The following is a 13,424-nucleotide window of genomic DNA, read 5'->3' on the forward strand; positions in this document are numbered from 1 at the left end:
GCCCGCCGGCTCCACCTGAGCTAGGTGTTTGAGGAGTGAGTGGAGTCTAGGAGAGCAGGGCGATAACTGACTTCCCGGCAAGGCAACAGGCAGCATGGGAGACACTTCAGGCTTGCGAGTTCGCCCAAGTCATCGTGCCGACTTCGGAGGCGAGGAGCTACTGCGGCCAGGAGAGCTCTACAGGCTACAGGTGAGGCAGGTTAGACTTGCATCCCCGACCTCGGGAGCCTCGCTGATGTGTGTCTGCACGACGGGCCGGTAGGCTAGGGAGACCGCTTTGCTCCGCGCCTGCGCGTTGATTTACTGGTGCCACGGGCCGCTTTTCGCGGATGCTCGGAGCAGGAGGGAGGGGCCGCGGTCCGGCTCGGGGGCGCACGTTCGCCTCCTCCAGCTCACGGAGAACCACCGCATCGTCCGCTCCTGCCCCACCCTCCAATAACGTGGTCGTCGAAAGGTGGGCTGGGCGTCGCTCACCTTCCTCGGTTCCGCTGTGGGAGTAAACGGCAGTCCCTTGGCGTGGGTGGTGGGTGGCAGAGAAGTCGGTCTCTTTTGGCTCCTTGGAGGCTCGGTAGGGGGGCGTCCGGTGAGTCCCTAGCAACCGTTGCGCGCGCTCTGCCGCTCGCATTCACTGAGGCCCGCCCATAGGGGTGTCTGGTTGGTTCTTGTCGCCTGTCACTCTGCGCACTTCGTTCTGCGATTGGTCGGTGGGCTAGAAGCGCGCGGGATCTTCGCGTTGTGAATCTGTCTAGGACTTTCGCCGGCCTCAGGTGAGACTCTAGTGTTCGAAAGAGCTCTTGTGGGTGGCGGCGAGGCGCGGTCTCACGCAGTTGTGGAGCGGCTCTGGCTCTTAGCTCGCGCGCCACACTCCTTCCTTCCGGCCCCGGTCCGGGGTGGTGGCGGGTTCCGGCCGTTTGACCCGCGCACAGGAGCCGCCAGCACCGGAATGTCCCCTGCTGAACTGCAAGCTTTTTTTTTTAGGTCAGGCTAGCGGGCCAGTGAGCTCTGGGGATTCACTTATCTTCACCCCCTAATGCTGGATTGCAGGTACGTGCATCCTTGCCCGGCTTTTTAAGTGATTAAAGATTTAAACTCAGGTCCTCACGTTTGCATAGCAAGGGCTTTTAACACAAGGAACTATCTCCCTAGTTCCTGTATTACTTTTAAAATAAAAATTTGTAGCGTTCACCATTTATTTTGAAGAATGGTACCTTTTTTTTTTTTTTAAATAAATTAAGGTTTCATAGCAATGTATTCTGAAGTTACACAACTTCTAAAAAACAAAGCCAGGTTTGTTGACATTGGCAGTGAGCCATAATTAAATGTCCTGAGCTTTGTTTATAGGTTGGTTCTAAAAGCAGAAAACCACAGTGTGATCATATCATTGTTTGCTGTAGCAATAATTAGTGCCTTTAGATACCTAGAGAAGATGTACACCTTTGACATTAAAACGCTGCTACTTGAAGGAAAGTCCTACGTTCTAAAAATTTCTGTCTCCTACATATCTATATTTTGTTTGAGACAAGGTGGTGTGTCATATAGGCTTGAACACTCTATATAGCTACTTTTATTTCATTTTGAGCTGTTGCTCTCTAGGATCACATAACTGAGTGTATGTGCCTTTGTATGTAACACTCAAAATAAGGCAGATAGTCATTATACATTATCAGTAGAGGGTTTACCTAACATGTGGATAGCTCTGGGTTTAATACTCACCTCCACACAAAAATAACAGTTGTCAGGCTGATGGTACCTTCCTGCCTTCCCAGCACTTCTAGTGCCCCTGGAGACCTCAAAAAAAAGGAAACAAAGCCCTGCAGTTTGGGCTCAGCAATATGGCTGCGGGGGAGAGGGGGGGCGGCGGCGGAGGTAAAGACACTTGCTGCTGAAGTCTGACATTTGGGTTTCCTACCTGGGACCCACTTAGTAGAAAGTTGTTTGCTGACCTCCACACATGGGCGCTCTCTCGTGCCCGCTCTCTCATGGGCTGTCGCTCTCTTTCTCTGTCACTCTGTCACACACACACACACACACACACACACACACACACACGATGAAAATGCATTAACAAGTCATGCATCGTAATGAGAATAAAATGAGCACTGGAGAGATGGCTCAGCAGTTAAGACTTAGGCTCAGTTCCCAGCGCCTACATGGTGACTCAACTGTCTGAACCTAGTTCCTGGAATCTGATGCCTCTTCTGAGTTCTTCAGGCTGCTACATGTATATGGTGCATATACATACAGAGACAGACAGACAGAATCTGATGCCTCTTCTGAGTTCTTCAGGCTGCTACATGTATATGGTGCATATATATACAGAGACAGACAGACAGAATCTGATGCCTCTTCTGAGTTCTTCAGGCTGCTACATGTATATGGTGCATATACATACAGAGACAGACAGACAGAATCTGATGCCTCTTCTGAGTTCTTCAGGCTGCTACATGTATATGGTGCATATATATACAGAGACAGACAGACAGAATCTGATGCCTCTTCTGAGTTCTTCAGGCTGCTACATGTATATGGTGCATATACATACAGAGACAGACAGACAGAATCTGATGCCTCTTCTGAGTTCTTCAGGCTGCTACATGTATATGGTGCATATACATACAGAGACAGACAGACAGACATATATGGTGCATATACATACAGAGACAGACAGACACACACACACACACACTCACACACACTCACACATGTACACGCACACACGCGCGCGCGCGCGCACACACACACACACACACACACAGAAGTATTAAAAAAAGTAAAACAAATACATTTAAACCCACCACTCAACTTAGAAAGTAGGAGACTGTCCCATTTTGCCTCCTAATTTTAGTGCTCTGTCAGATTCAAGGGAACCATCTGCCTGAAGCACGGGTTTTCTTTCAGTCTTGGTGAAGTGTTATCCTGTGTGTGTATATTTTTAAGCAGTGTATTTAGATTTTTTTTTATATTAAAAGAAAGGAATCTTCTTGCACATAGCCTTTTGTAATTGGAAGTTTTTCACTTCTTATACTGGTAAGATTCATTCTTTTTTTGTTCTTATTTAGTTTTTCAAGACAGGGTTTCTCTTTGTCACAGCCCTGGCTGTCCTAGAACTCACTCTGTAGCCCAAGCTGGCCTCGAACTCACAGAGATCCACCTGCCTCTGCCTCTCGAGTGCTGGGATTAAAGGCAGGCATGTGCCAGTTTAAGATTGGTTCTTGTACACAGTTCTTTTGTTTCCGCTGCTGATTATACCAGAGCTTTCTTCTTCAGAGTTTTTTTTTTTTTTTTTTGGTTTTTCGAGACAGGGTTTCTCTGTGTAGCTTTGAGCCTTTCCTGGAACTCACTTGGTAGTCCAGGCTGGCCTCGAACTCACAGAGATCCTCCTGGCTCTGCCTCCCGAGTGCTGGGATTAAAGGCGTGCGCTACCACCGCCCGGCTCTTCTTCAGAGTATTTAAGTTGTTTTATTTTCTTTTTGCCTGTTCTCTCTGGCTCCCTCCTTCCCTTCTCTCTCCTTGCCTCCCTGCCTTTCTTCCTGACTGGTTTACCAGCCTTCACCTTTGTCAAACCATGCTGGCCTGAATTGTCATTGTCTATCTTGCTGTTATGTGCATGGATTTCTCTAGCTGGGTCTCTGCAGTGTAGCCTCTCAGGAAGTTTTCTTTCTCAGTTGGTTTGAAGATAGCATATTTGATAGATGTAATTTTGAATAACTTTGGGCCTGCATTTAGCATTCTTTGCTTCTCAGAAGGTTACTAGGACATAATGTTTTATGGAGTTGGGGTCACATTGGCTCGCTACTGGAGTCTCTGACCTGTAGTATGAATCTTAAAGGTACTTATTAATAAAATCAAACCTGAGGCCAGTTATTGGGGTGAATGCTGGAAGATCAGAGAAGCAGAACACGCCACAGCTTCCTCACCTCGACAGTTCCTCAGCTGATCCTGTTTCCTCAGACTGGAAGCTTCTATGTCCTTATCCAAATGGCTCTCAGCTGAACTGCTGCTTGAAAGCCTGAAGCTTAACCAGCCAAATGCTTCTGGTTTCTGATCTTCACGCCTTATGTATCTTTCTGTTTTTGCTGTCACTCCCTGGGATTAAAGACGTGAGTCACCACCATGGCTGTTTCCAGTGTGGCCTTGAACTCACAGAGATCCAAAGGGATTTCTGCCTCTGGAATGCTAAGATTAAAGGTGTGAGTGCCACCATTTTCTAGCCTTTGTATCTAGTGGCTGTTCTGTCTCTGACCCCAGATAAGTTTATTAGGGTGCATGTAGCTGGAGAATTTTTCTCCAGCTCCCACTGCCAAGTCCCACCAGTCCCGGGGCCCACTTACAAAATAAACACACAGAATCTTACATTATTTAAACTGCTTGGCCATTAGCTCAGGCCTATCATTGTCTAGCTCTCACTCTTATATTCAGCCCATTTCTATTAATCTTTACTTTGCCACGTGGCTCGTGGCTTACTTTACATCTTCCTTGTCTTGGCGGTGGCTCCAGCCGGTCTCCCTTTTCTTCCTCCTTCCTCAATTCTCTTCTCTCCTTGTCCCGCCTATACTTCCTGCCTGGTCACTGGCCAATCAGTGCTTTATTTATATAGAGCGATATCCACAGCAGGTGCACAATATTTTGGGGAACACAATACCACCACACTGACCTGCTTTAGAGGTTGTAAGATAGCTCTCCTCTGATTTCAGTTCTTGTCATTGTTACCTTTTGGAAGTTCTCCCTGTGTGTGTCTCAGAATGTACGGGATGGTATTCTTGGGGAATGCTGGTTGTTACAAAATACATGGTTTGCTCAGATCATATTCTAGCCTTGACTTTTTCTTTCTTCTTTTTAGAAGATCAAAGTTCATGTTATATTTTAATTTTGTTATTATTGTATGTGTATATGGTGTGTGTGTGTGTGTGTGTGTGTGTGTGTGCGTGTGCGTGCGTGCGCGTGTGCATGTGCATGTATGTACATAGGTGCAGGGGAGGTCAGAGGACAACTTTGTGGAGGTGGCTTTCTCCTTCCATACATTCCAGGGATTAAGCTCAGGTTATCAGGCTTCCCAGGGCAAGCATGTTTACCTGCTAAGCCATCTTGCTGGCTCTGCATTTTCTTGAATTTTTATTTCCTGTTCTTAAATTCACCCAGAACTAATTTTTCTATAGAGGAAGACATAGGATGCAATTTCTCTCCAAATTATGTAACTATTTAAAACTAGCAAATCCCAGTTAGTAAGCATTTGGTCTCAGTTCTAATTTGGCTGTTGAAATCCTGCAGGAGTGCTATGGGGTGTGAGTTACTGTTATCCTCATTTTATGTGGCAACTAATACTTGAAGGCCACGTTATCTGTTCAGTGCAATTGTGCTGGGGGAGACCTCATGGATTTTCCATGTATATGAGGCTTATATTTCTCGGTCTGCTTCTGAAATTTACCATGTCCTGTTGTCCATTTATTTACTTTGTGTAGCTTCGTGGAATGTAGTAATGTCAGCGTTTTGTTCTTTCTGTGTAAGGGGCCCGCTCTGCTGTGCTCAGGATCTGTTGGCTAACTAAGGTCCATAGACTCATGAATATATCCGACACTCCACTGTGATCGACTTGTGACCAAGTTATAATGAAGCTCACAACCTGTTCATTCCAGCAGGTGCTCTTCACCCCTCCTATGTTGTTAAAGAAGTGTCTTTTTTCTTGGCTGGCCTTGAACTTACTATGTAACTGAGGATGTCCTTGTACTCTTGCCTCCACCTCTCAATAGCTGGGATTACAGAGGTGTATCACAACACCTTACTTAAGCTTAAAAAGACTGTGTGATCACCTTAAAAGCCAGTATACAATTTGAGGGCTCGGCTCCTAGGAGCTCCTTACTAGATGGGTGGTTTGTAAGAGTAGGTGCCTGTCCCTTCCTAGATGTCACAGGGCATGACCTCCTGCTTGTCCCAGCTTGATCTTCCTTGTAAGGCAGTTTCTCAGCTGATTCTCAGGTCTAAGTGAGCTAGTGTGAGAATCCTGTATAGGAAAAGGCTGACATGGACCTCAGAAGTGTGTGCCAGGCTGTTTGTTCATGAACTATGAGGTTTTTGGAATGTAACCTAGAAGAAAGGGCTCATGCTTAAGGTGGGCATATCTTGGCCCTGTGGTCTCCTTGTCATGGGAGTTGTCCTGATGCTGGCCGCACAGTGTGTTCTTGTCTCCATCAGTCACTAGGTGGGCCTTGCTCACTCCTGGCAGAGTACTTTCTTCTTAGTGGCTGACTGTGGAGTGGCCTTAAGCATGGGGAACTGTTAAATATACAGTTATGATTGACATTCTTAACAGTAAGATGAATGGGGACACTCAGTGTGTCCACTGTGGGAAGTTCTGAGAGTGAGCACATGGGACAAGACTACCGGAACTCAGCCTACACACTGGAGGGTGGATTAACTTGTGAGAGTAAGGTTAGTTTCCTAGTGTGACACCATGTTGTAGCTCTGGAATGTGTTGCCACTCTTAAACTCAGTGACGGCAAGGGGATTTTTCTGTATTTGAGTCTACCTTTATGTCAGAATAAGGAGTTGAAAACAACACATCTCCTGTCTTAGTTGTGATGTGGTCTTACTTTTGGTGTATGCTTCAAGGTGCTCTGTGTGTGACTGGTTCTTATGGCATCCAGAAAGACCTTGGTCTGGGAACATCTCCTCACATGTGGACCTGCATTTCCCGCTTTCTCTTGTGACCCCTCCCACTGCATTCCTTGTACCCTTTATACTTCCCTTTTTGTTTTCCCATGCCTCTCTGTGTATTTCTCTGAAAAAACTTCTTGTTCATAGGATTGGGCTGACGATCCTCACTCTACAGGTCCTGACCTGGGATGCCAGTACTTCGGCTGGCTTGACTGTTCTGTCTTCTGTACTGCAGACCTTCATCATACATCCTTTGTTTTCTAGGTGACAGCTGTTGGAGGCGGGAGCTTGGTGACCAGTTGGCCTGCTCTCCATGGAGGACGGAGGTCCACCTGTTTTTGCTGAGGACTGGAGATACTTGTCTGGGAGTCCTCCTGCCCAGGAAGGTCCAGCTACCCAGGCCTCCTCTGAGCTCAGCAAGTCACTCTCCATAGCCCATAGACACCTGAGCAGGAAGAATGGGCTTTCTAGACTTTGCCAGAGCCGGATGGCACTTTCTGGTAATCACCTTGTGATGCTATGAGCATCAGCCTTATAAACTGAAAATGTGGAGCTCTTTTGTCAGAGACCAAAAGATGGTTTATGTTTTCTTGCCAGGGAGAGGTGTCTTCCCAGGTCCTGGGCTATCCCTGGGCCATAGCCAGGAGGAAAGAGCTAACCTTTCTAGTGTTATGTGACTGGTGGGGTTGGGTTGGGGGAGGATTGAAGGACAGTAAGGTGTGTACTTGAAACTGAGGGGGAGTCCTTTAGGATGACAGATGTCCAGGAGCCAGGACAGAGCACAGTAAGGGTTAGGATCCTGTCTTGAGGTCACAGAGCATTTTGCTGGGGCATCAGATATGTTTGGTCCTGGGAGAGGGCAGTGGTGCTGCTGAAGCAAGGCAGAGGCCACAGCTTACCAGGAGGCTGCTTTGCCTGGCACTGGCCGGGTTCTTTCTGAAGTGTTGACATGGTAGGTTGGTTTCAGGAGCTGCTCAGGGAACAGGAGCAAAAGGTAGAGGTGTGAGTAGGGCACTGGCTTGGTCACTACTGGGGCAAGTGGGTGGCCTCCGGGAAAGTTGGCTGAGGCCATGTACTGAGCAAGTCTGGATTCTAGATGAAGGCTGCAAAGGAAAGGAGAAAGGACAGGGTGGGGAGTGGTAAAGACTCAGGTTATATGTGCTGGTTTTCAACTTGGGAAGACCAGAGGCCAGTGCGGGAGGCATGGAGTTGGGTCTTGGTGATGATTGGAGTTACAGGCAGGTATGGGAGCCAAAACTACACTGCTCTTTCCAGCACGGTAAAGGCACTGGGAAATGGGAGAGGTGGATGGATCTGTTGGTGAGAGGAGGGGAGAGGAAGGCACCCAGATGCTTACACAGGGGGTCTGACTGAAGAGCTCGGTGCTTCCGGTAGGCGGAGTGCGGAGTGCAGTGAGGACTGAGGATTCACTGATGGGCTGAGCATTTTGGAACCACTGGAGAGGTGGCTAACCTAAGAGCAGCTCCTTTATAGAGTGGTGGGGACAGAGCCCATGGGAGGGAGCAGGTAGAAGGGTGGGCAACAGGTAGCCTTTGAATTGTCTGACGGGTCCCAGGAACAAGTGACCAGGCAGTGGCTAGAGATGACTGGTGTTTGAGAGGAGTCATTGTAAGCAAGAGCTTTGTAGGTGTGAAGGGCAAGGCCTTAGAGTGTGACCTAGACAGAAAGGCTCTTGTGTTGTCTGTACATCTCAGAGAACATTGACGCATGTCCCTGAGCCCCGGAGGGCCGTTTTGGAGAGACTCATTCAGTCACTCCTTGGCACTGTGGGTTAGACGAGAGCTTGAGTCCTGTGCAGGTCACATACTTGGCCTGTTTCGGTAGCTATTTGAGATCTAATACTTCCTTCTGTCCTTCCTCTCCTCACAGAGGACAGGTGGAGCTCTTACTGTCTCTCATCACTGGCTGCCCAAAACATTTGCACAAGCAAACTGCACTGCTCTGCTGCGGCTGAGCATGCCGACCCTGCCGCCGCCGCCGGGCCACTGGGCAGCACTTCTTGCTGCTCCTTGCTACGTGGCCTGGCTTCAGGGTGCTCTGCACCCCTGCTCTCCACTCCTGTGTGCAACCCCAACAAGGCTGTCTTCACCGTGGATGCCAAGACCACAGAGGTATTTGCTGCAGCTTGAAGTTCAGTGTAGATGTGGATTTGGAGTTGTCAAACTTGGTCCCTTCAACTGAGAAATTTGTGTTTTAAATGTAGTTAGAAAAATAGTTGATTGTACCTATAGGATGCAAAAGAATTTTTCCTTTTTGGACAGAGGCTCTAGAGAAAGGATGAGGTGTATTCTTTGTTATACTAAGCACGTTGACTTAGTTATGTTAATGAATTTAGTGCCTGAGTGAAATGTGTTTGTACCATGTACATTCATCTCTACAGGAGCTGAGACTGTTAGACAGGAGTGGAGTGTGATGCAAGTTTCCACATTTTTATAATATCTTTTAAGTTAATTGATCATATAATGTTGTATGCAAGTGTGTGTGTGTGTGTGTGTGTGTGTGTGTGTGTGTGTGTGTGTGTGTGTTGACGCATGTGTGCCACAGTGTGAGTGTGGAGGACAGAGGACAACCTGTGGGAGTCGGTTTTTTCCTACCTTGTGGGTCCCAGGGATTGAACTCAAGTTGTTAGGCTTGGCTGTAAGCACCTTTATCTTCTGAGCCACCTCTCCAGCCCTCTTCCTAGCTCCCTAGTCTTGATTGGCATGTGCTTGTTTTGGCTGGTGGGGGGTCCTGGGTATAGTTGGCCCTGATTGGATGTATCTGAGGTAAAGCTACCTGAGGTGCAGAGTACGAACATCATTGTCTGAGCCCCTGATGGGAAGGCAGTGCTGGGAAAGGGCAGGCCTTGGGCCTCCTTGTTGCCTCCTGTGTTGTTTGTTCCTTTGTTGTTTCTGGGGCCCCAGGAACTGATGGCTATCTGTGTGTCCTCTGCAGATTCTGGTTGCCAATGACAAAGCCTGCAGCCTCCTCGGGTATAGCAGCCATGACCTGATTGGCCAGAAGCTTGCACAGTTCTTTCTCAAGTCCGATTCTGAGGTGGTGGAAGCCCTCAGCGAGGAGCATGTGGAGGCTGATGGCCATGCTGCAGTGGTGTTTGGCACAGTGGTGAGTGAGTATGTGGGGTAGGGATGGGGTTGGGGTGGGAGGATGCTTTGCCTCTCTTTAAGGTAAGAGTAGCATGTAAAGGGGAGGGCTCCATCCCGGCCTCACTTCTGACTTTGAGCTCTGTTCTGCTGTGTGGCTGGCAGCACCTGCAACTTTAGCATCTTCATTGAAACATGGTCCTGGTGCTGTTTCCCTACTTCAGATGTGAGGAAGGGTGGGCCCTTTAAAACCAGAGTACTCCTAAGATGGATGTAGTGGCTGTGGTGCTTTGTTGTCATGTTATGGTGAGGGTTGAGGCTTGGACTACATTTTAAAAAACTGCAGGTACTGCGTGAGAGTTTCAGAAAAGTGATATAATTCCCCTCCCCCTTTTTCATGTATGTGTGCATGTGCACATGTATTGTGTGTATGTGTGTGTGTGTGTGTGTGTGCATGCATGTGACTACCCAAGGTTGACATCAGAAATCATCCTCTATCAGTCTTCCACCTTATTCATTGAGGCAGTGACTCTCAATCAAACCCAGAACTCTCCAGTATGGCTAGTCTTGTTAGCTGGCTTGCTCTGGGGATCTAGTCTCTGTCTTCTGAGACTGGACTAACAGGTAGGCCTCCACTCCTACCTAACATGTAAGTGGGTTTCTGGGGATCCTAACTCAGGTTCTCATGTTTGTGTGGCAAATTAACTGCTGAGCCATCTCCTAAGGCCTCTGAAATGATACAGTTGTATCACTACACCTGATTCTTGCCTTTAAAACCACACATTCCATTTATTTGCCATGTGATGGTGGGATGGGAGCATTTTCCTGGAGAGTTTTGGTCCTCTCCTAGGCTTCTGGGTATATCTAGGACATTGACAGGTGAGGTGAATTATAGGATGCTGAGGGCTAAGCTCTAGGCATGAGAACTTGGACAGGGTCAGTTGCATCAACAAATTAGTGGGTCAAGACGCTGATTCCTACCAAGAAAATAAAATTATAGCCTTTAGTACATATTAATGCCTCTTTATTTTTTTTTCTTTTTAAAAATACTGATTTTCTTGTTATTTATGTGCATGTTTATGTGTATGTACACATGTGTTTGGGAACTCAAGGAGGCCAGAGGAAGGCTTTGTAATAGCTACAGGGGCTGGAGTTATAGGCAATTGTGAGTTGCCCAGTGTAGCACTGAGTAGTTATGCTCTGGAAGAGCAGCAAGTACTCTTAACCACTGAGCCATCTCCCCAGCCCTTAGTGCTCATTTCATTGAGAAATTACAGATACTACTTCTTTTTCTCCTGCTACCTTACCATGAAGCTGAGTATATTGGTCAGTTTTTCAGAAGCACAGGACCAACTATGTATCTGGCTGAAGGGATTTATTAGATTGGTTTGCGTGGTTGGAAGCTGGGTAGTTCTACAATAACTGTGTGCAGGCTGAAGACCCAGTGGAACCAGTAACCACTCAGTCTAGGAATCTAAAAGCCTCAGAGCCACAGGGACTGATGATGCAGCCTCAGTCTGGAGGGTGAAGCCCCGTGAAAAGTTGCTGATGCAAGTGTGAGTTCAAGGCTGAAGACTGGAGTTCAGTGTCCGTGGGTGATAACCATAGCAAAAAGCACCCACACACGTCAGAAAAGCTGGGGTGATAATTTATACCTGTAATCCCACTACATAGAAGCTCAAGAGTTGAAGGGCAGCTTGGGCAACATGGGGGGCTTGAGATCAGGCTGGCCCACATGAGATCCTGTCTTAAAACAAGTAACAACAAAACCCACTAACACCAGCAGCAGAAAGCTAGTTGAGTGCACACGTGAGCTCTCCTTACCTGCTGCTTTTCTTTTCCTTATAGGCCCCTGCCTCCCATTCAAGAATGGTCTTGCCTTCCTTGGTCCACTGACACATACCAGTACTCTCTGCAAGTACTGTCATAGGTACACCTTGTGGTGTGTGCTTCAGGAGTTTTCTAGGTGTTTCTCAATCAAGGGTGGCAACCAAAAATTAGCCATCACACTGAGTATGAAAACCCTCTTGATAAAAATGCACTCAGACTGTAGCACTGCAGACTAGAAGCCTCGTGTATAGGTTTCTGAAAGGTGGGCAGAGCTTGGTTGCACTGAAGCCTTGATGCACCGGGGAAGGTCTCTCCTGACGAGAAGCACTTTGCCCTGCTGGTTGCGGAATGCACACTGCAGTTGTTGTGCACCCTGGTACAGGAAATGTGTGTCCACAGGTGGACGTCATCAGCCGGAGTGGGGAGAAGATTCCAGTCTCTGTGTGGATAAAGAGGTTACAGCAGGAACGGGGCTTGTGCTGTGTAGTGGTTCTGGAGCCTGTGGAGAGGGTCTCAGCCTGGGTTGCCTTCCAGAGTGATGTAAGTGTACTTCCAAATCTCAGCTATCTCCTGCTGACAGAATGCTCTCTTCCCTTTCATAACTTAAGGAAGGAAGTGCCAGGCCTAACTGGGTTTGCCTTAGTTATGGCTCTTACTGACTGCATGCTCAGGCAAGAAGTTCAGTCATTGGTGCCTGAGGTTTTCTCATCCATAAAATGGGAATAGTAGAATCATAACTACTCAAGATCGTTCTTGTGCTAAAGATGTCACTCTTTCAGAATAGTACTTAAACATGAACTGAGATGTAGTTCCTGAAGAGTCTGGTGTGGACCAGGGCTTTTTGCCTTTTTTTGAGGGAGGAGGGGGTAGTTTTGAGACAGGTTTTCTCTGTGTAGCCTTGGCTGTCCTGGAACTCACTCTGTAGATTAGGCTGGCCTCGAACTCACAGAGATCCACCTGCCTCTGCCTCCTGAGTGCTAGATTAAAGGTTATGTGCCACCACCACCCAGCTGGACCAGGGCTTTTGGAGAATATTCAAGAAAGTCATTTGGGGACAATGAGGAAATGGTATTGTTCTTATGAAAGCCCATGGCATGCCTCTTGTGCTTTGGATACAGAAGTTGTGACATTGTTCTTGCATTTGGTTTATAAACACTAGAGCATAAACTTCAGTGACATTTAAAGACAAGTGTGAGAAGCTTCTGTCAGGAGCATTGCTTTTTTGTCCCCCCAGGGAACTATCACATCATGTGACAGTCTCTTTGCTCATCTCCATGGGTTCACATCTGCAAAGGATGTAGTTGGGCAGTGTGTCACAGACTTGATTCCATCTATGCAGCTCCCTCCTCCTGGCCAACACATCCCAAAGGTAGGTGCCTGAACCATCTGCGCTGCGTGCTGCTGGGTCTTGAGTTCTTAGACTAGACCCTATAACTTGACTGCAGGATCATTCTTGGCTGGGGCAAAGCTCCAGCTCTTTGAGGCTCCACCAAAGCCTAGAGTCATGTGGTCTCCTGGCAGACCAGCCTTGTCCCCCAAGCCCTCGCCTTCCTGAGGGTCCAGGAGAATGGGCTGATCTATTGGGTAACCTTGTTACCCTGGTTAGAGTCTTCAAACAGAACAGATAGGATTTTATATAGAGACTCATGAGTATTTCGGGGAGTTGATGCTGTGATTATGAGGCCCCCTGCAAGCTGGAGACCCTAGGGTGTGCCCTGGGTGTGGCTCATCTAAGACTGAAGGTCTGAGAACCCTGAGGGCCTATGGAGGAAGGGCCAGAGCTCAAAAGCAGAGAGCCTGGAGTTTGACATGGGGCATCCCAGCTGCAGAAGAGAGATT

General features: G+C 47.7%; 1 protein-coding gene across 5 annotated transcripts in view; it reads left to right on the forward strand.

The window, feature by feature from the left end:
• The first annotated feature begins 81 nt into the window (after window positions 1-81).
• Window positions 82-13,424, forward strand: part of Pask (PAS domain containing serine/threonine kinase) — a 38,614-nt gene continuing 25,271 nt past the window's right edge. For 2 of the 5 annotated variants that reach the window (XM_052750339.1, XM_052750343.1), the window contains exons 1-6: window positions 658-767; window positions 6,916-7,151; window positions 8,542-8,783; window positions 9,607-9,777; window positions 11,985-12,125; window positions 12,820-12,954. In XM_052750339.1, coding sequence (XP_052606299.1) covers window positions 6,965-7,151; window positions 8,542-8,783; window positions 9,607-9,777; window positions 11,985-12,125; window positions 12,820-12,954 — 876 coding nt within the window. In that variant the 5' untranslated portion in view covers window positions 658-767; window positions 6,916-6,964. Of the gene's footprint in view, window positions 191-350; window positions 455-657; window positions 768-846; window positions 1,045-6,915; window positions 7,152-8,541; window positions 8,784-9,606; window positions 9,778-11,984; window positions 12,126-12,819; window positions 12,955-13,424 lie in introns of those variants that run through there. The other 3 variants (XM_052750341.1, XM_052750340.1, XM_052750342.1) reach the window with 3 other exon arrangements.

Source organism: Peromyscus californicus, unplaced genomic scaffold (genome assembly GCF_007827085.1).
Source record: "Peromyscus californicus insignis strain IS unplaced genomic scaffold, ASM782708v3 Scaffold_21__1_contigs__length_65335640, whole genome shotgun sequence".
Taxonomy (NCBI): Eukaryota; Metazoa; Chordata; class Mammalia; order Rodentia; family Cricetidae; genus Peromyscus; species Peromyscus californicus.